Source organism: Somniosus microcephalus, chromosome 23 (assembly GCF_052327205.1).
Source record: "Somniosus microcephalus isolate GS21.2 chromosome 23, FLI_Smic_1.0, whole genome shotgun sequence".
Classification (NCBI taxonomy): domain Eukaryota; kingdom Metazoa; phylum Chordata; class Chondrichthyes; order Squaliformes; family Somniosidae; genus Somniosus; species Somniosus microcephalus.
In genome coordinates this window covers 67,889,404-67,910,028 of record NC_141009.1, presented here as the reverse complement: position 1 = coordinate 67,910,028, position 20,625 = coordinate 67,889,404, and the positions used below count along the sequence as shown (strand labels likewise).

General features: G+C 48.8%; 1 protein-coding gene across 1 annotated transcript in view; it reads left to right on the top strand.

Moving 5' to 3' along the window:
* The window catches only part of LOC147101936 (exonuclease mut-7 homolog), a 360,516-nt gene that overhangs the window by 278,959 nt on the left and 60,932 nt on the right, over positions 1 to 20,625 (top strand). Inside the window, exon 8 of the mRNA XM_085965159.1 lies at positions 13,555 to 13,655. Within this exon, the coding sequence (XP_085821285.1) occupies positions 13,555 to 13,655 (101 nt within the window). The remainder of the gene's footprint in view (positions 1 to 13,554; positions 13,656 to 20,625) is intronic.

Here is a 20,625-nt window from a genome sequence, read left to right as displayed (position 1 = left end):
TTCTAAACTCCAGCGAGTACAAGCCCAATCGACCCAATCTCTCCTCATACGTCATTCCTGCCATCCCAGGTATCAGCCTGGTGAATCTTCGCTGAACTCCTTCCATGTCAAGAACATCCTTCCTCAGATAAGGCAACCAAAACTGCATACAATACTCAAGATGTGGCCTCACCAAGGCCCTGTACAACTGCAGCAAGACATCCTTGTTCCTGTACTCAAACCCTCTCACTACGAAGGCCAACATACCATTTGCCTTCTTAACCACCTGCTGCACCTGCATGCTTACTTTCAGCGACTGGTACACAAGAACACCCAGGTCTCGTTGCACTTCCCCTTCTCCCAATCTATTGCCATTTAGATAATAATCTGCCTTCCTGTTTTTATCACCAATGTGGATAACCTCGCATTTATCCACATGATACTGCATCTGCCCAACATGTCCAAATCATACTGAAGTTTCTCAGCATCCTCCTCACAGCACACACGCCCACCCAGCTTTGTGTTGTCTGCAAACTTGCAGATATTACATCTAGTCCCCTCACCTAGATCATTAATATATATTGTGAATAACTGGGGTCCTAGCACCGATCCCTGCGATACCCCACTAGTCACTGCCTGCCACTCGGAAAAAGAGCCATTTATTCCAACTCTTTGCTTCCTGTCTGCCAACCAGTTCTCTATCCAAGTCAGTACCTTACCCCCAATCCCATGTGCTTTAACTTTACACGCTAATCTCTTATGCGAAACCTTATCAAAAGCCTTCTGAAAGTTCAAATACACCACATCCACTGGTTCTCCCTTATCTATTTTACCAGTTACATCCTCAAAAAATTCCAGTAGATTAGTCAAGCACGATTTACCTTTTGTAAAGCCATGTTGACTTTGTTCTATCCAGTCACTTTTTTCCAAGTGCTCTGCTATTACATCCTTTATAATGGACTCTAGCATTTTCCCCACTACCAATGTCAGGCTTACCGGTCTGTAATTCCCCGTTTTCTCTCTACCACCCTTTTTGAACAGTGGGGTAACATTAGCTGCCCACCAATTCTTGCTGAATCCTAAACTGCTCCCAATCAGGTTTGCTGCTTTTTCTGGCCAATTTATATGTTTTCTCCTTGGATCTTATGCTATCCCTAATTTCCCTTGTTAGCCACGATTGAGTCACCTTTTTTGTTTTATTTTTCTGCCAAACAGGGATGAACAAATTCTGTGGTTCATCCATGCGATCTTGAAATGTTTGCCATTGCCTATCCACCGTCAACCCTTTAAGTAACGTTTCCCAATCCATCCTAGCCAACTCGCGCCTCATACCATCGTAGTTTCCTTTATTAGGACCCTAGTCTCGGAGCCAACTACTTCACTCTCCATCTTAAAGAAGAATTCTATCATATTATGATCGCTCCACCCAAAGGGGCCTCGCACAACAAGATTGCCAATTAATCCTTTCTCATTACATAATACCCAGTCTATGATGGCCTGATCTCTAGTTGGTTCCTCGACATATTGGTCCAGGAAACCATCCCGTATACACTCCAGGAATTCCTCCTCCACAGTATTGTTACTAATTTGGTTAGCTCAATCTATATGCAGATTAAAGTCACCCATGATAACTGCTGTGCCCTTATTGCACACGCCTCTAATTTCCCATTTAATGCCATCCCCAACCTCAGCATTACTGTTTGGGGGTCTGTATACAACTCCCACTAACGTTTTCTGCCCCTTGGTATTTCTCAGCTCTACCCATACAGATTCCACATAATCAGAGCTAATCTCCTTCCTTACTGTTGTGTTAATCTCCTTGACATGAATCTTGCCATTCATGTAGAAATGACTTTTGAAATAATACTGGGTGGCTTGCTGGTGGCGCTGTCCAGGGAGAGTATAAATACTCGGGCAGGGGCCCAGCTTGCTCAGGACATTTTGTAAACAGGAACTAGTGAAGGAGAACTAGACCTCCATGTTGTGAAACAGTTGATTAAAGCTTTGTTTAATACTCAGACCAAGTGACTAGTAGTTTTCTTACGTCACTCCTCTTTAACCAGCAATGCTACCCCACCTCCTTTTCCTTTTTGCCTGTCTTTCCTGAATATTGAATACCCCGGATGTTGAATTCCCAGCCTTGGTCACCCTGGAGTCATGTCTCCGTAATCTCAATTATATCATATCCGTTTACATCTATTTGCGCAGCTAATTCATCCACCTTATTACGAATGCTCCTCGCATTATGACACAAAGCCTTCAGGCTTTTTTTTTTTTTAAACACTGTTAGACCTTTTAGAATTATTATCTACTGTGGCCAGGTTTGATTTAAACCCTTGATTTCTCTGACTGGCACTTTTGCTTTTCTCCTTCCTGTCTTTTGCTTCTATCCTTGCTTCCCTTTCCTCTGTCTCCCTGCACAGGTTTCCAACCCCCTGCCATTTTAGTTTAAACCCTCCCCCAGAGCACTAGCAAATACTCCCCCTAGGACATTGGTCCCAGCCCTGCCCAGGTGCAAACCGTCCAGTTTGTACTGGTCCCACCTCCCCCAGAACCGGTTCCAGTGTCCCAGGAATTTGAATCCCTCCCCCTCGCACCATTCCTCTAGCCACGTGTTCATCTGAAATATCTTTCTATTTCTACTCTGACTAGTACATGGCACTGGTAGCAATCCTGAGATTACTACCTTTGAGGTCCTATTTTTTAATTTACCTCCTAACTCCCTATATTCTGCTTTTGGGACCTCATCCTGGTTTTTAGCTATATCATTGGTACCTATATGCGCCACGACAACTGGCTGTTCACCCACCCCATCCAGAATGCTCTGCAGCCGCTCCGAGACATCCTTGACCCTTGCACCAGGGAGGCAACATACCATCCTGGAGTCTCGTTTGCGGCCGCAGAAACGCTTATCTATTCCCCTTACAATGGAATCCACTATCACTATAGCTCTCCCACTCTTTTTCCTCCCATCCTGTGCAGCAGAACCACCCATGGTGCCAGGAAGTTGGCTGCTGCTGCCTTCCCCCGATAAGCCATCTCCCTCAACAATATCCAAATTGGTATATCTGTTTGAGAGGGGGTTGGCAACAGGGGACCCCTGCACAACCTGCCTGCGCCTACTACTCTGCCTGGCGGTCACCCATTCCCTTCCTGTGCAGCCTTTACCTGCGGTGTGACCAACTGATTGAACGTGATACCCACGACGTCCTCCGCATTGCGAATGCTCCAGTATGTATCCATTTGCCGTTCCAGCGCTGCAATGCAGTCTGCTAGTAGCTGCAGCTGGATTCACTTCCTGCACACATGGTCGTCAAGGACACAGGAAGTGTCCCTGATTTCCCACATAGTGCAGGAGGAGCATGCCATGGGGCTGAGCTGTGCTGTCATGGCTTACCCTTCAATTAATTTAAATTAAATTAAATCAATTCAATACCACCAATTACATTACAATTAAATGATATACTCGAGGGCCCTTGGTTACTAGCACTCCCCGATACATAACAGAGACTTTAGAAACTATAACCACAAAAATTAAGACCTTCTAAACTTTATAAACTATTAACCTTAACTGTCAAGCTATAGAGTAGTATAAATACCCACCTGGCCGTACTCACCCAATCAGCTGCTTCCTCTTGCCCGTGTCACTTTTTGAATCATGGCGTAGCTCTGGAACGCCGCCGCTGGTCTGCGAGATTGACGGGCCTTTGAGAAAAAGCCCGCAAAAGTGAGTTTAAATATTCACTCCTCTCCTGTTGCTCCCGACACCAGCCTCTTCCTACAGGGTGAAAAGGTAGGAAAAACAAAGGCGAAGCAAGGGAGTTCCTCCTTACACTCCTCATCGGACTCCCTGACTCCCCCAACTCGCAGCACTCTGTTGAAACCGCACTCAGTGCAAAATCACACTTCAAAGTCTGTTTTATAGCCCTGACACAAGAGGGACTTGCTGAGCCCAACTACAGGAAAACTAGTTTAATCTAGTTCCCCTAATTAACTGCCGTCAGCTGCTCTGAATTGTAGCCCTTGTATATCCCTTTATAACCCTGCTTAAAGTTGGGAAACTTAGATTTTAAACAGTAAACAGTCACAGTAAATGTGAAACAAACAAAAGTTTGATTTTAGCAACCAGTTAAGCCTCCCTGACTCACCCAAGTGACTCACCCAACTCGTAGCACTCTGTTGAAACCGCACTCACTGAGAGATGCTTAACAGCTCCCCTGCCTGGTTTAGTGGGTAAACATAGTGCCTGGTGTTTTGCTGGCACTAAGTCATGCAGGCTCCAGCGCTATTCTGTGCTACGCCAGCTGATCTCTGATAGGGTGACACAAGGAGGCTACGGTTGGGCTCAGTGCCTCTGGGGTAGGAATGGAAGAGTCTGCCAGGCTCTTTGCCAGTGTCCAGTGAAACTCTGCCGCAGACTGCACGTGCATGGATGTCAGCTGAGGTCAGGATTGGGCTTGGTGGCGATGCTGCTACATTCAAATAGCCTGCCGACACTCGCTGTGCTGAATCTGGCCTGAAAATAGCCAGCGAGGCAAGGTACTGGAGGGTTCCAGCTTGGCTGAAAACTTACCCAGCAACAGTAGGTAAAAACATATCCTTCTGTAAATACCATTGTGTCGCTCTGTACCAAAATATCCCTCTGGTACCTATATAACCATCAACATCAATAGATCACTCTGCAGCAATATGTCTCTATCAATATATCCCTCTGGTACAAGAGTGTCCCTACAGTACCAACTTATCCATTTGTACAATATGTCCCTCTCTGTAAAATGACGAGGCGTTTTCCTAACTTACAGTCACGATACAACTTGTTGGCATCGTACCCATATATTGTTAACGTGCCAGTAAATCCCTATAGTGCTATATATATATCCCTCCGGTACACACGCTCCCTCCGGTACTCTCTCTCCCTCCGGTACTCTCTCTCCCTCCGGTACTCTCTCTCCCTCCGGTACGCTCTCTCCCTCCGGTACTCTCTCTCCCTCCGGTACACTCTCTCCCTCCGGTACTCTCTCTCCCTCCGGTACTCTCTCTCCCTCCGGTACACACGCTCCCTCCGGTACTCTCTCTCCCTCCGGTACTCTCTCTCCCTCCGGTACTCTCTCTCCCTCCGGTACTCTCTCTCCCTCCGGTACTCTCTCTCCCTCCGGTACTCTCTCTCCCTCCGGTACTCTCTCTTCCTCCGGTACTCTCTCTCCCTCCGGTACTCTCTCTCCCTCCGGTACTCTCTCTCCCTCCGGTACTCTCTCTCCCTCCGGTACACTCCCTCCGGTACTCTCTCTCCCTCCGGTACTCTCTCTCCCTCCGGTACTCTCTCTCCCTCCGGTACTCTCTCTCCCTCCGGTACACTCTCTCCCTCCGGTACACTCTCTCCCTCCGGTACTCTCTCTCCCTCCGGTACTCTCTCTCCCTCCGGTACTCTCTCTCCCTCCGGTACACACTCTCCCTCCGGTACTCTCTCTCCCTCCGGTACTCTCTCTCCCTCCGGTACACTCTCTCCCTCCGGTACACTCTCTCCCTCCGGTACACTCTCTCCCTCCGGTACACTCTCTCCCTCCGGTACACTCTCTCCCTCCGGTACACACGCTCCCTCCGGTACTCTCTCTCCCTCTGGTACTCTCTCTCCCTCCGGTACTCTCTCTCCCTCCGGTACTCTCTCTCCCTCCGGTACTCTCTCTCCCTCCGGTACTCTCTCTCCCTCCGGTACACTCTCTCCCTCCGGTACACTCTCTCCCTCCGGTACACACGCTCCCTCCGGTACTCTCTCTCCCTCCGGTACTCTCTCTCCCTCCGGTACTCTCTCTCCCTCCGGTACTCTCTCTCCCTCCGGTACTCTCTCTCCCTCCGGTACTCTCTCTCCCTCCGGTACACTCTCTCCCTCCGGTACACTCTCTCCCTCCGGTACACTCTCTCCCTCCGGTACACTCTCTCCCTCCGGTACACTCTCTCCCTCCGGTACACTCTCTCCCTCCGGTACACTCTCTCCCTCCGGTACACACGCTCCCTCCGGTACTCTCTCTCCCTCCGGTACACTCTCTCCCTCCGGTACTCTCTCTCCCTCCGGTACACTCTCTCCCTCCGGTACTCTCTCTCCCTCCGGTACTCTCTCTCCCTCCGGTACTCTCTCTCCCTCCGGTACTCTCTCTCCCTCCGGTACACACGCTCCCTCCGGTACTCTCTCTCCCTCCGGTACTCTCTCTCCCTCCGGTACTCTCTCTCCCTCCGGTACTCTCTCTCCCTCCGGTACTCTCTCTCCCTCCGGTACACTCTCTCCCTCCGGTACACTCTCTCCCTCCGGTACTCTCTCTCCCTCCGGTACTCTCTCTCCCTCCGGTACTCTCTCTCCCTCCGGTACTCACTCTCCCTCTGGTACTCTCCCTCCGGTACTCTCTCTCCCTCCGGTACTCTCTATCCGTGCAGTGCCAGTGTATCCCGTGCAGTGCCAGTGTATCCCGTGCAGTGCCAGTGTATCCCGTGCATTGCCAGTGTATCCCGTGCAGTGCCAGTGTATCCCGTGCAGTGCCAGTGTATCCCGTGCAGTGCCAGTGTATCCCTTCCAGTGCCAGTGTATCCCTTCCAGTGCCAGTGTATCCCTTCCAGTGCCAGTGTATCCCTTCCAGTGCCAGTGTATCCCCGCCAGTGCCAGTGTATCCCCTCCAGTGCCAGTGTATCCCTCCAGTGCCAGTGTATCCCCTCCAGTGCCAGTGTATCCCCTCCAGTGCCAGTGTATCCCCTCCAGTGCCAGTGTATCCCTCCAGTGCCAGTGTATCCCCTCCAGTGCCAGTGTATCCCTCCAGTGCCAGTGTATCCCGTCCAGTGTATCCCCTCCAGTGCCAGTGTATCCCCTCCAGTGCCAGTGTATCCCCTCCAGTGCCAGTGTATTCCGTCTAGTGCCAGTTGTACACATTGTGTACAGTCCAGGGATGGAACCTGACATCACGTTTGTAAACGGTATTCACCATCAGTGGAGTTTTGAAAATATTTATTCAAAAAATATATAAAGATGGCATTTGTCTAAACCATTTGAGCACGTGTTATTGGAGTTGTGGTTTTCACAGTCCCATTCCTAACCATAGCTTCAGGAGCTGTCAGACTGTGTCTTTATGAAGTATAGATTTCGAATGGCAAAGCAGAGCGCAGTCATGCAGAGGCTCTGCTGGCTGGCGATCAGAGAGCAGCATGGCCTTTCCTGCAGCCTGTGTGTGACAGCCCAGGATAAAGACTTTCTTTGATCTCATCTGATGCCTGAGACAAAGGGATCGAGTCAGTGCTGCCCAATTAACTGATTTGCACAGAGCTTATTTATACAGATTTGCACCAAATTTCGAAGGACAATTGATTGGAAAAACTCAAACTCTTCAGCCTTGAAAGAAAGGCACCGAGAGAGGAGCAGATAGAGTAGAAGCAGCTGCCTTTATGTTACCCGTAGAGCTGTACTGAGGGCTGCCCACTCCCAACCAGGCTGTATCAACTCCAAATAAAACCTGGCGGTTTAGCTAAGGCCGGAGGTTGGGAAGAGCATCGTGTTGAGAGCCCGTTCTCTAGTACCGCACTGACAGCGATTGTCACTGCAGCATAAGGTACGAAGTGAATAGGAACGGGTAAACCCGAGTCACTGTTTGAAGTTAAACCTTGACTGTAGGACAAGAGGGCTCACGGACAGACTGGGAATAGGCAGGATCAGGGCTGATGTCAGGAAGCCCCCTCTTCACGCAGAGTGATTGGGACCTGGAATGGTCTCTGAGTCAGATGGTGGAGGGAAAACTCAAGTCATTCAAGAGTCAGCTAGATGCTGTGATAGGGGATTATAGTTTTCTGTATAAGGATGGGTCAGATCAGAGGTCACTCTCGGCTGTACTGATCTCCGTGACATTAAATGTGCTCACTGCCTGTCGATGCAGCTTACATAGAATCATAGAAACCTGCAGCACAGGAGGAGGCTGTTCGGCCCATTGTGCCTGGGCCGGCTCTTTGAACGAGCTCTCCAATTAGTCCCACGCCCCTGCTCTGTCCCCAGAGCCCTGCAAATCTTCCCTGTTCAAGTATTTCTCCAATTCCCTTTTGAAAGTTACTGTTGACTCTGCTTCCACCGCCCTTTCAGGCAGCGCGCTCCAGATCATCATAACTCGCTGCGTAAAAACATTCTCCTCATCTCCCCTCTGGTTCTTTTGCCAATTATCTTAAAACTGTGTCCTCTGGTTACCAACCCTCCTGTCACTGGGAACAGTTTCTCCCTCTATATCAAAACCCCATATAATTTTGAACACCTCTGAGTTTTTGATCAAGCTCAGGGACTTCTTTGTCTCTAGGATTGAGATTATCCATTCAGCTGCCTCTGCCACTTCCCTCCCTTCCCCTAGCCCACTGGGGCAAACTTCCTCTAAGGTTCCCCCCTGCCCTAGCCCTGAACTCACATCTTTCTCCAGTTTCTCTCTGATCTCCCCTCCCGATAAGGTTCCACATGGCAGAATGGTCACGAAGTTTAATGCCCACGGGATCCAGGGCAAAGTGTCAAGTTGGATTCAAAACTGGCTCGGAGACAGGAAGCAGAGGGTAATGGTTGATGGGTGTTTCTGTGACTGGAAGGCTGTTTCCAGTGGGGTTCCTCAGGGCTCAGTACTAGGTCCCTTGCTTTTTGTGGTATATTTCAATGATCTAGACTTGAATATAGGGGGTATGATTAAGAAGTTTGCAGATGACACTAAAATCGGCTGTGTGGTTGATACTGAAGAAGGAAGCTGTAGACTGCAGGAAGATATCAATAAATTGGTCAGGTGGGCAGAACAGTGGCAAATGGAATTCAATCCGGAGAAGTGTGAGGTAATGCATTTGTGGAGGGCTAACAAGGAAAGGGAATACACATTAAATGGTAGGACACTGAGTAGTGTAGAGGAACAAAGGGACCTTGGAGTGCATGTCCACAGATCCCTGAAGGTAGCAGGCCAGGTAGATAAGGTGGTTAAGAAGGCATACGGAATGCTTACCTTTATTAGCCGTGGCATAGAATACAAGAGCAGGAGGGTTATGCTACAACTGTATAAAACACTAGTTAGGCCACAGCTAGAGTACTGCGTGCAGTTCTGGTCACCACATTACAGGAAAGATGTGATTGCACTAGAGAGGGTACAGAGGAGATTTACAAGGATGTTGCTGGGAGTAGAGAATCTTAGCTCCGAGGAAAGACTGGATAGGCTGGGTCTGTTTTCCTTGGAACAGAGGAGGCTGAGGGGAGACCTTATTGAGGTGTATAAAATTATGAGGGGCCTAGATAAAGTGGATAGAAAGGACCTATTTCCCTTAGCAGAGGGGTCAAAAACCAGGGGGCACAGATTTAAAGTAATTGGTGGAAGGTTTTGAGGGGAAATGTCTTCACCCAGAGGGTTGTGGGGGTCTGGAACTCACTGCCTGAAAGGGTGGTAGAGGCAGGAACCCGAACCACATTTAAAAAGTACCTGGATGTGCACTTGGGATGCTCTAACCTGCAGGGCTACGGACCAAGAGCTGGGAAGTGGGATTAGGCTGGAGAGCTCTTTGTTGGCCGGCGCGGACACGATGGGCCGAAATGGCCTCCTTCCGTGCTGTAACTTTCTGTGATGACCTGTCCACGCTCAACTTGTCCATGAGACCCACTTCCTGCTCCCTCGACCCTATTCCCACCAAACTGCTGACCACCCAACTTCCATTACTGACCCCCATGTTAGCTGACATTGTTAACGGTTCTCTCTCCTCAGGTATTGTCTCCCCCCACCCCCCCCCCCCAAATGTGCCGTCATCATCCCTCTCAAAAAACCAACCCTTGACCCGGCCGTCCTTGCAAACTACCTCCAGCCTCCCTTTCCTCCAAAGTCCTTGAACGTGTTGTCACCTCCCAAATCCGTGCCCATCTTTCCCACAACTCCATGTCTGAATCCCTCCAATCAGGTTTCCGCCCCTGCCACAGGACCGAAACGGCTCTCGTCAAAGTCACAAATGACATCCTTTGTAACTGTGACCGTGGTAAACTATCCCTCCTCGTCCTTCTCGACCTGTCTGCAGCCTTTGACACGGTTGACTATTCCATCCTCCTCCAATGCCTCTCCACCGTCGTCCAGCTGGGTGGGCCTGCACTCGCCTGGTTCCATTCTTATCTATCTAATTGTAGCCAGAGAATCACCTGCAACGGCTTCTCTTCCCACTCCCGCATCGTTACCTCTGGTGACCCCCAAGGATCTATCCATGGCCCCTCCTATTTCTCATCTACATGCTGCCCCTCGGTGACATCATCCGAAAACACAACCTCAGGTTCCACATGTTCGCTGACGACACCCAGCTCTACCTCGCCACCACTTCTCTCGACCCCTCCACGGTCTCTAAATTGTCAGACTGCTTGTCTAACATCCAATTCTGGATGAGCAGAAATTTTCTCCAATTAAATATTGGGAAGACCGAAGCCATTGTCTTCAGTCCCCGCCACAAACTCCGTTCACTAGCCACCGACTCCATCCCTCTCCCTGGCAACTGTCTGAGGCTGAACCACACTGTTCGCAACCTTGGTGTCACATTTGACTCTGAAGTGAGCTTCCGACCACATATCCGCAGCATAACTAAGACCGCCTACTTCCACCTCCGTAACATTGCCCGTCTCCGCCCTTGCCTCAGCTCATCCGCTGCTGAAACCCTCATCCATGCCTTGGTTACCTCTAGACTTGACTATTCCAATGCACTCCTGGCTGGCCTCCCACATTCCACCCTACGTAAACTTGAGGCCATCCAAAACTTGGCTGCCCGTGTCCTAACTCGGACCAAGTCCCATTCACCCATCACCCCTGTGCTCGCTGACCTACATTGGCTCCCGGTTAAGCAATGCCACGATTTCAAAATTCTCATCCCTGATTTTAAATCCCTCCATGGCCTTGCCCCTTCCTATCTCTGTAAGCTCCTTCAGCCCCACAGCATCCCTGATTATAATCGCTCAACCATTGGTGGTCGTGCCTTCTGTTGCCTGGGCCCTAAGCTCTGGAATTCCCTCCCTAAACCTCTCTGCCTCGCTACCTCTCTCCTTCTTTAAGACACTCCTTAAAACCTACCTCTTTGACCAAGCTTTTGGTCACCTGTCCTTATGTGGCTCGGTGTCAAATTTTTTGTCTTATAACACTCCTGTGAAGCACCTTGGGATGTTTTACTACGTTAAAGGCGTTATATAAAAACAAGTTGTTGTTGCTGGCGTACAGTTCCATGGGGCAGCTGCCCTCTGCGAACCTCCCCAAACGGCCCATCTTCTGGTGTGAGACTGTGAGTGTCGGCAGGCTGACGCACAGACCAGGAATTGAACCTGTGATCTTCATCTCCTGGCGTGCCAGCCACTGCCTTTAAGACTAGACCGTGGGAGTGGGAGTTTTCTGCTCCTTTTGTTTTTGAGCTTTGTTTAGTGGTGATTATTGATGGTGTTGTAAAGTCGCATCCGTAAAGGGACAGTCATTGACATTGACTCGACATCTAGATGGAGCTCCTGAGGTCAATCCATTTGAGAACTCATCACAACAGAGCTGTGTTAGAACTGAAGGCAATGTGAGCGGGCTGGGGGAATGGGGCTCCGACGTGCCCCCTCCTCCTCTCTCTGAGTCATTAAGTGTTTGACTGGAAGTGTCTCGAGTGCGTTAGAATGATTTGCTCAGGCTCTTCAAAGCTGTCATCAAAGCCTGAGTTCACGGGCCTCGTGTGGCTTTCATTTCCTGTGCACCCTGTGTTGGCATGACGATTAATGTTTGTGGAAATTCCTCTGTGGGCTACTTTAATGTGATCACTACATTTTTGCACCCAGTTAACAGATTAATGTGTAGAGGGAATTAGGTTTATCCTCTCAAAAACATTTCCTAATTTTGAAAGCCTCTTATCAAAACCCTTTTAAAATTGAGCCCCATCTTTTCAAACCTTTCTTCATAACTATAGCTTCTCCTTCCTGGTGTCATTCTAGTGAATTTCTCAGTCTCCTTTTCCCTTCCTATAATGTGATGCCCAGAACTACACGCAATATTGCAGCCAAGCTAATGTCCTTCCACCTCTCCAGTGCGCCTCTGGGTGGTGCAAGAGTGAAGGGTTGACATTTTTGGGGTATTGCAGCCAGTTCTAGTCCGACGGGAGCCTTTACACGAGGGACAGGCTTCATCTCAACCACAACCTTTGCGGGGAGATAGATAGAGCAGTGGGGGTGGGTTTAAACTAATGTGGAAGGGGGTCAAGGAAGGTCTAGGTTTGAGACTAAGGAAGGAGAGCAGGATTAATAAAGCTGTTTGAATAGAAGCAGAAAGCTTAGCTTAGAAGCGAGAGTATTAAAAATACTTGAGGGGAGAAATTTGGAGGGCTGTGGGTAAAGAGCAGGGGAGTGGGCCTAATTGGAGAGCTCGTTCATCGAGCCAGCCCAGGCAGGATGGGCCACGCAGCCTCCTCCTGGGCAGTGAGATTCCCTGATTCTATTATCAGAGAAGACAGGGAGTGGAAAAACCCAACAAAATGAAATGAGAAAACAGAGCAAAAGAATAAGCATTAGTGTTCCAAACAACTGAAGTCAGAATTAATTGGAATGTGTGTGAGTGGACAAAGTATTCCAAACAATATTGGAGAGTTGGAAACATTCAAACTATGAAGGGATATGCTGCAGTGCTGTACCGAGCCGTGCCTTCAGCTGCAGTGCTGTACCGAGCCGTGCCTTCAGCTGCAGTGCTGTACCGAGCCGTGCCTTCAGCTGCAGTGCTGTACCGAGCCGTGCCTTCAGCTGCAGTGCTGTACCGAGCCGTGCCTTCAGCTGCAGTGCTGTACCGAGCCGTGCCTTCAGCTGCAGTGCTGTACCGAGCCGTGCCTTCAGCTGCAGTGCTGTACCGAGCCGTGCCTTCAGCTGCAGTGCTGTACCGAGCCGTGCCTTCAGCTGCAGTGCTGTACCGAGCCGTGCCTTCAGCTGCAGTGCTGTACCGAGCCGTGCCTTCAGCTGCAGTGCTGCACCGAGCCGTGCCTTCAGCTGCAGTGCTGTACCGAGCCGTGCCTTCAGCTGCAGTGCTGCACCGAGCCGTGCCTTCAGCTGCAGTGCTGCACCGAGCCGTGCCTTCAGCTGCAGTGCTGCACCGAGCCGTGCCTTCAGCTGCAGTGCTGCACCGAGCCGTGCCTTCAGCTGCAGTGCTGCACCGAGCCGTGCCTTCAGCTGCTGAGGCCCTAAACTCCGGGATTCCCTCCCGAAACCTCTCCGCCCCTCTCCTTTAAGACGCTTCTTAAAACCTTCCTCTTTGAACAAGCTTCTGGTCACCAGTCCTGATATCTCCTTCTATGGCTCGGTGTCAAATTTTGTTTTATAACACTCCTGTGGAACGGCTTGGGACGTTTTACTACATTAAAGGCGCTATATAAATGCAAGTTGTTGTTCATTTCCCAGAACCAAATGAATCAGTGGTCCTTGTTGAACTAGAAACATACTGATATAGGAAGCATAGCAGTATTTCACAGGAAGCATAGCAGTATTTCACGAAGCCAGGCTGGGATTGAGAATTCAGTGTTCCACTGCAATTATTATCATTGTGCAGTAAACCCATTACTTTCTTGCAGGCGTTATGGAAGGCTGTCACATTTGAGATGGGATAAAATGAATCGTAAAGTCTTGAGTAAACTGGTGTTCAGACTGATGGAGCTTTATGATATCGACCCAGGTACGTGCAGTGTGCAGCAGGAGGGGATATTCTCAGCTGGTCAGGGTTCTTACCACTCCATTCATTGTATTAGTAACAACTCTTTCGGCCAATACGTGTTACAGCCCTCTCTTCCTGTGTGTCCCCTCACATTGCTCCCACCATTGACTAACATGTCCCACCAGTCTTCACCCATGTGTTGTACATGCGGCCTACTCCCGAGGTCCCCACCACCACAGAAGCCAGTCTTCACCCATGTGTTGTACATCTCGGCATCCTCCTGAGGTCCCCACCACCACAGGAGCCAGTCTTCAGCTAATTTGAGTCACCCCACGTGATATCAAGAAATGGCGGAGCGCACTGGATACAGCAAAGGCTATGGGCCCCGACAACACCCCGGCTTGCAGTGCTGAAGACTTGTGCTCCAGAACTAGCCACACCTCTAGCCAAGCTGTTCCAGTACAGCTACAACATTGGCATCTATCCGACAATGTGGAAAACTGCTTAGGTATGTCCTGTCCAAAAAAAGCAGGAAAAATCCAACATGGCCAATTACCGCCCCATCAGTCTACTCTCAATCATCAGCAAAGTGATGGAAGGTGTCATTGACAGTGCTATCAAGCGGCACTTACTCACCAATAACCTGCTCACTGATGCCCAGTTTGGGTTCCACCAAGACCACTCGGCTCCCGACCTCATTACAGCCTTGGTCCAAACATGGACAAAGGAGCTGTATTCCAGAGGTGAAGTGAGAGTGACTGTTCTAAATATCAAGGCAGCATTTGACCGAGTGTGGCATCAAGGAGCCCCAGTAAAACTGAAGTCAATGGGTATCGGGGAAAACTCTCCACTGGCTGGAGTCATACCTAGCACAAAGGAAGATGGTTGTGGTGGTTGAAGGTCAATCATCTCAGCCCCAGGACATCGCTGCAGGAGTTCCTCAGGGCCGTGTCCTAGGCCCAACCATCTTCAGCTGCTTCATCAATGACCTTCCCTCCAACATAAGGTCAGAAGTGGGGATGTTCACTGATGACTGCACAGTGTTCAGCGCCATTCACAACTCCTCAGATAATGAAACAGTCCATGCCCGCATGCAACAAGACCTGCATGACGTTCAGGCTTGGGTTGATAAGTGGCAGGTAACATTCGCGCCACAGAAGTGCCAGGCAATGACTATCTCCAACAAGCAAGAGTTTAACCACCGCCCCTTGAAATTCAACGGCATTACCATCGCCAAAATCCCCCACCATCAACATCCTGGGGGTCACCATTAACCAGAAACTTAACTGGACCAGCCACATAAATACTGGGTATTCTGTGGTGAGTGTCTCACCTCCTGACTCCCTAAAGCCTTTCCACCATCTACAAGGCACAAGTAAGGAGTGTGATGGAATACTCTGCACTTGCCTGGGTGAGTGCAGCTCCCACAACACACAAGGAGCTCGACACCATCCAGGACAAAGCAGCTCGCTTGATTGGCACCCCATCCGCCACCTTAAACATTCACTCCCTCCACCACCGGCGTACCGTGGCTGCAGTGTGTACCATCTACAAGATGCACTGCAGCAACTCGCCAAAACTCCTTCGACAACACCTCCCAAACCCGCAACCTCTTCCACCTAGAAGGACAAGGGCAGCAGACGCATGGGAACACCATCATCTCCAAGTTCCCCTCCAAGTCACACACCATCCTGACTTGGAAGTATATCGCCGATCCTTCATCGTCGCTGGGTCAAAATCCCGGCACTCCCTCCCTAACAGCACCTTCACCACACGTACTGCAGCGGTTCAAGAAGGCGGCTCACCACCACCTTCTCTCAAGGGCAATTAGGGATGGGCAATAAATGCTGGCCTTGCCAGCGACTCCCACATCCCAGGAACGAATAAAAAAAAAGTAAAATACTCTCACCAGGTACAATTCATGCTTGGAAGATCGCAATCAATAATTATACTGCTGGGTTGGAGTCTATGAAAATGACACACCTACACCAGTATACATTACTGATCTCCCGGGGCAGCACTGATATATATACTCTGCCACTGAGCTGTTTGTAGGAAATCTCCTGCAGATAAAGGGAGTGTCGAGGACAGCTCCTTGTCTGACTGCTTCAGTTAACCAAATATCCAGTCTGCATTTCGTTTCCTGATTCACTGCTACACGTTAACCAGTTTGTTTTACTAGTGTGAGTTTAGCAAGGAAACACAGCCCAGGGTGTCCCACATGGATGCATTTCTGTTCTGCTCCTGGTTACTGAGCCACTGATGCACTGCTTGTAGAATGTGTACTTAACCAGTCTCTGTGTGTCACAGTTTGCAGTGTAGCGAGGGAGAGAGAACATGCATTTCTGCAGCACCTTTCGCCACCACAGGACATCCCAAAGCGCTTTACAAATACATTTGAAGTGTAGTCACTGTTGGAATGTAGTGCATCTGAACTTGGCCTGATTCTGAGTAATATCGAACAGTAGTGGGGAGAGTGGTTCATGACCGCACCATACTTCAGCGATAAACTTCCCCTGGATGTTGTCTGTATGTGAATCCCAGCCTGCTGCTGCTTGTCCTTTGTAATCCCGCTAGATGGCAGTGTGTCCCCTCTGAAGGTGCTGGGCTGTAATTCCAAGACATACTCAGCCCCCGCCTGGGTCCTCCCTGTGAGTGAGCGCTGCCGAGTTATTTAACTGTACCGCACGTCTCAACCAAGCCAGCTTCTGACGGGTGGTGACGGGAACAGGAACCCGATCTGGTTCCTGAGGGCACTGAATCCAATTATAAAACCTCACCGTAACCTCAGCCTGGAGCAGCTAACTCAGCACAGTCCAGGAATCAAGTCTGGGAGAAGGTTTCCATTTTGCTGTGTGGGACACCAAAGTGCTCACCTTCCCATTGATCCTGATTCTTGTACTTCCCTGTAAAGTGTCAGCAGTAGGGGCAGATTGAGAACAATCTGAGCTGAGTTCTTATTGAAGAAATCCAGGTGCTGATGAAATGTGCTGTACATTGTTGCAGCTGAATGTTGCCCTGCGGAGATGGCTCTGCCTCCATTCCAGAAAGGTTTGTGTGTTGAAAGTTCATATGCTGGGGGCATGCAATCGGACCCCTCACATACAGTCGGAATGTTTCTCACATTGTCAGCGCCTCACTGCAACACAGCTTTAATAAACACACCATTCCATTTTCTCACCGAGATTTTGCTGCTTCTGTTTGACTTGGGTTAAAATGTGACAACAATATCTGCAGCAAATGTAAATAACTTAATGGAGGGGGAAATTCTGGCGAGTTGGAATGTCTGTTGTAAAGCAATCCAAGGTGCACAGCAGACCTGTTGCTCAGATCCCAGTAACTCCAAACAAGAGAATCCCACTCCAGACTTGAGCCCATAATCCGGGCTGACACTCCCAGTGCAGTACTTGAGGGAGTGCTGCACTGTCGGAGGTGCCGCCTTTCAGATGAGACGTTAAACTGAGGCCCCGTCTGCGCTCTCAGGTGGATGTTAAAGATCCCATGGCCACTATTTCGATGAAGAGCAGGGGAGTTCTCCCTGGTGTCCTGGCCAAGATTTATCCCTCAAACAACATCATAGAATCATAGAATGGTTACAGCACGGAAGAAGGCCATTCGGCCCGTCGAGCCCGTGCCGGCTCTCTGCAAGAGCACTTCAGCTAGTCCCACTCTTCCGCCCTTTCCCCGGAGCCCTGCAAATTATTTTTCTTTCAGGTACTTATCCAATTCCCTTTTGAAAGATAAGATTGAGTCTGCCTCCACCACCCTTTCAGGCCGTGCATTCCAGATCCTCACCACTCGCTGCATAAAAAAGTTTTTTCTTATTTTGCCTTTGGTTCTTTTGCCAATCACAAATCTGTCTCCTCTGGTTCTCGACCCTTCTGCCAATGGGAACAGTTTCTCTCTATCTACTCTGTCCAGACCCCTCATGATTTTAACACCTCTGTCAAATCTCCTCTCAATCTTCTCTGCTCCAAGGAGAACGACCCCAGCTTCTCCAGTCTATCCATGTAACTGAAGTCCCTCATCCCTGGAACCATTCTTGTAAATCTTTTCTGCACCCTCTCTAAGGCCTTCACATCCTTCCTAAAGTGCGGTTCCCAGAATTGGACACAATACTCCAGTTGAGGCCGAACCAGTGTTTTATTTAGGTTCATCATAATTTCCAGGATCCCGTAAGCTTTTTTAACTGCTTTCTCAACCTGCCCTGCTACCTTCACTTACTTGTGCACACATACCCCCAGGTCTCTCTGTTCATGCACCCCCTTCAGGATTGGACCCTTCAGTTTATATTTCCTCGTTCTTTCTACCAAAATGTATCACTTGGTATTTTTCTGCCTTAATTTTCATCTGCCACGTGTCCGCCCATTCCACCAGCCTGCCTATGTCCTCTTGAAGTCTATCACTATCCTCCTCACTGTTCACTATACTTCCAACTTTTGTGTCATCTGCAAATTTTGAAATTGTGCCCTGTACACCCACATCATTATTATGTATCAAGAAAAGCAGTGGCCCGAAAACTGACCCCTGGGGAACACCAGTTCAGAGAAGGTTCACCAGGTTGATTCCGGAGATGAAGGGGTTGTTTTATGAGGAAAGGTTGAGCAGGTTGGGCCGAAACTCACTGGAGTTTAGAAGAATGAGAGGGGATCTATTGGAACATATAAGATTCTGAGGGGGTTTGACAGGGTGGATGCTGAGAGGATGTTTCCCTTCGTGGGGGAATCTAGAACTAGGGGGCATAATTTCAGAATAAGGGGGCACCCATTTAAATCGGAAATGAGGAATTTCTTCTCTGAGGGTTGTGAATCTTTGGAATTCTCTTCCCCAGAGCTGTGGAGGCTGGGTCATTGAATATATTTAAGGTGGAGATAGACCGATTTTTGAACGATAAGGGAGTCGAGGGTTATGGGGAGCGAGCAGGGAAGTGGAGCTGAGGCCAAGATCAGATCAGCCATGAGGGCTCGAGGGACCAAATGACCGACTCCTGCTCCTACGTCTTATGTAACACCACTGTATACGTTCCTCCAGTCTGAAAAACAACCGTTCACCACTACTCTCTGTTTCCTGTCACTTAGTCAATTTCATATCCATGCTGACATTGTCCCTTTTATTCCATGGGCTTCAACTTTGCTGGCGAGCCTATTATGTGGCACTTTGTCGAATGCATTTTAGAAATCCATGTATACCACACCAATCGCATTGCCATCATCAACCCTCTCTGTTACCTCATCAAAATACTCGATCAAGTTAGTTAAACACGATTTGCCTTTAACAGATCCGTGCTGGCTTTCCTTAATTAATCCACACTTGTCCAAGTGACTGTTAATTTTGTCCCTCATTATTGTTTCTAAAAGCTTCCCCACTACCGAGGTTAAACTGACTGGCCTGTAGTTGCTGAGTTTATCTTTACACCCTTTTTTGAACAATTAGCAATCTTGTTGTGCGAGGCCCCTTGGGTCGGAGTGATCATAATATGATAGAATTCTTCATTAAGATGGAGAGTGAAGTAGTTGACTCAGAGACTAGGGTCCTGAATTTAAATAAAGGAAACTACAATGGTATGAGGCGCGAGTTGGGTAGGATTGATTGGGGAATGTCACTCAAAGGGTTGACGGTGGATAGGCAATGGCAAACATTCAAAGACCGCATGGATGAACTACAGAATTTGTTCATCCCGGTTTGGCATAAAAATAAAACAAAAAAGGTGATTCAACCGTGGCTAACAAGGGAAATTAGGGATAGCATAAGATCCAAGGCGACGACATATAAATTGGCCAGAAAAAGCAGTAAACCTGAGGATTGGGAGCAGTTTAGGATTCAACAAAGGAGGACAAAGGGATTAATTAAGAAGGGGAAAATAGAGTATGAGAGTAAGCTTGCAGGGAACATAAAAACTGACTCTAAAAGCTTTTATAGATATGTGAAGAGAAAAAGATTGGTCAAGGGAATTTATAATGGGGAACAAAGAAACGGTAGACCAATTAAATACATACTTTGGTTCTGTCTTCACAAAGGAGGACACAAATAACCTCCCAGAGATGTCGGGGAACATAGGGTCTGATGAAAGGGAGGAACTGAAAGAAATCAGTATTTGTAAGGAAATGGTGTTGGGGAAATTGACGGGATTGAAGGCCGATAAATCCCCAGGGCCTGATAATCTACATCCTAGGGTACTTAAGGAAGTGGCCCTAGAAATAGTAGATGTATTGCTGGTCATCTTCCAAAATTCGAAAGAATCTGGAACAGTTCCCATGGATTGGAGGGTAGCTAATGTTACCCCACTGTTCAAAAAAGGTGGTAGAGAGAAAACGGGGAATTACAGACCGGTAAGCCTGACATCGGTAGTGGGGAAAATGCTAGAGTCCATTATAAAAGATGTAATAGCAGAGCACTTGGAAAACAGTGACAGGATCGGGCAAAGTCATCATGGATTGACAAAAGGTAAATCGTGCTTGACTAATCTACTTGAATTTTTTGAGAATGTAACTGGTAAAATAGATAAGGGAGAACCAGTGGATGTGGTGTATTTGGACTTTCAAAAGGCTTTCGATAAGGTCCCGCATAAGAGATTAGTTTGTAAAGTTAAGGCACATGGGATTGGGGGCAAGGTATTGACTTGGATAGAGAACTGGTTGACAGACAGAAAGCAAAGAGTTGGAATAAACGGGTCTTTTTCCGAGTGGCAGGCAGTGACTAGTGGGGTACTGCAGGGATCGGTCCTTGGACACCAGCTATTCTCAATATATATTAATGATCTAGACGAGGGAACTAGATGTAATATCTCCAAGTTTGCAGATGACACAAAGCTGGGTGGGCGTGGACAGGTTGGGTGATTGGGCAGAAGCATGGCAGATGCAATATAACGTGGATAAATGCGAGGTTCTCCACTTTGGTGGCAAAAACAGGAAGGCAGATTATTATCTGAATGGCAATAGATTAGGAGAAGGGGAAGTGCAACAAGACCTGGGTGTCCTTGTGCACCAGTCGC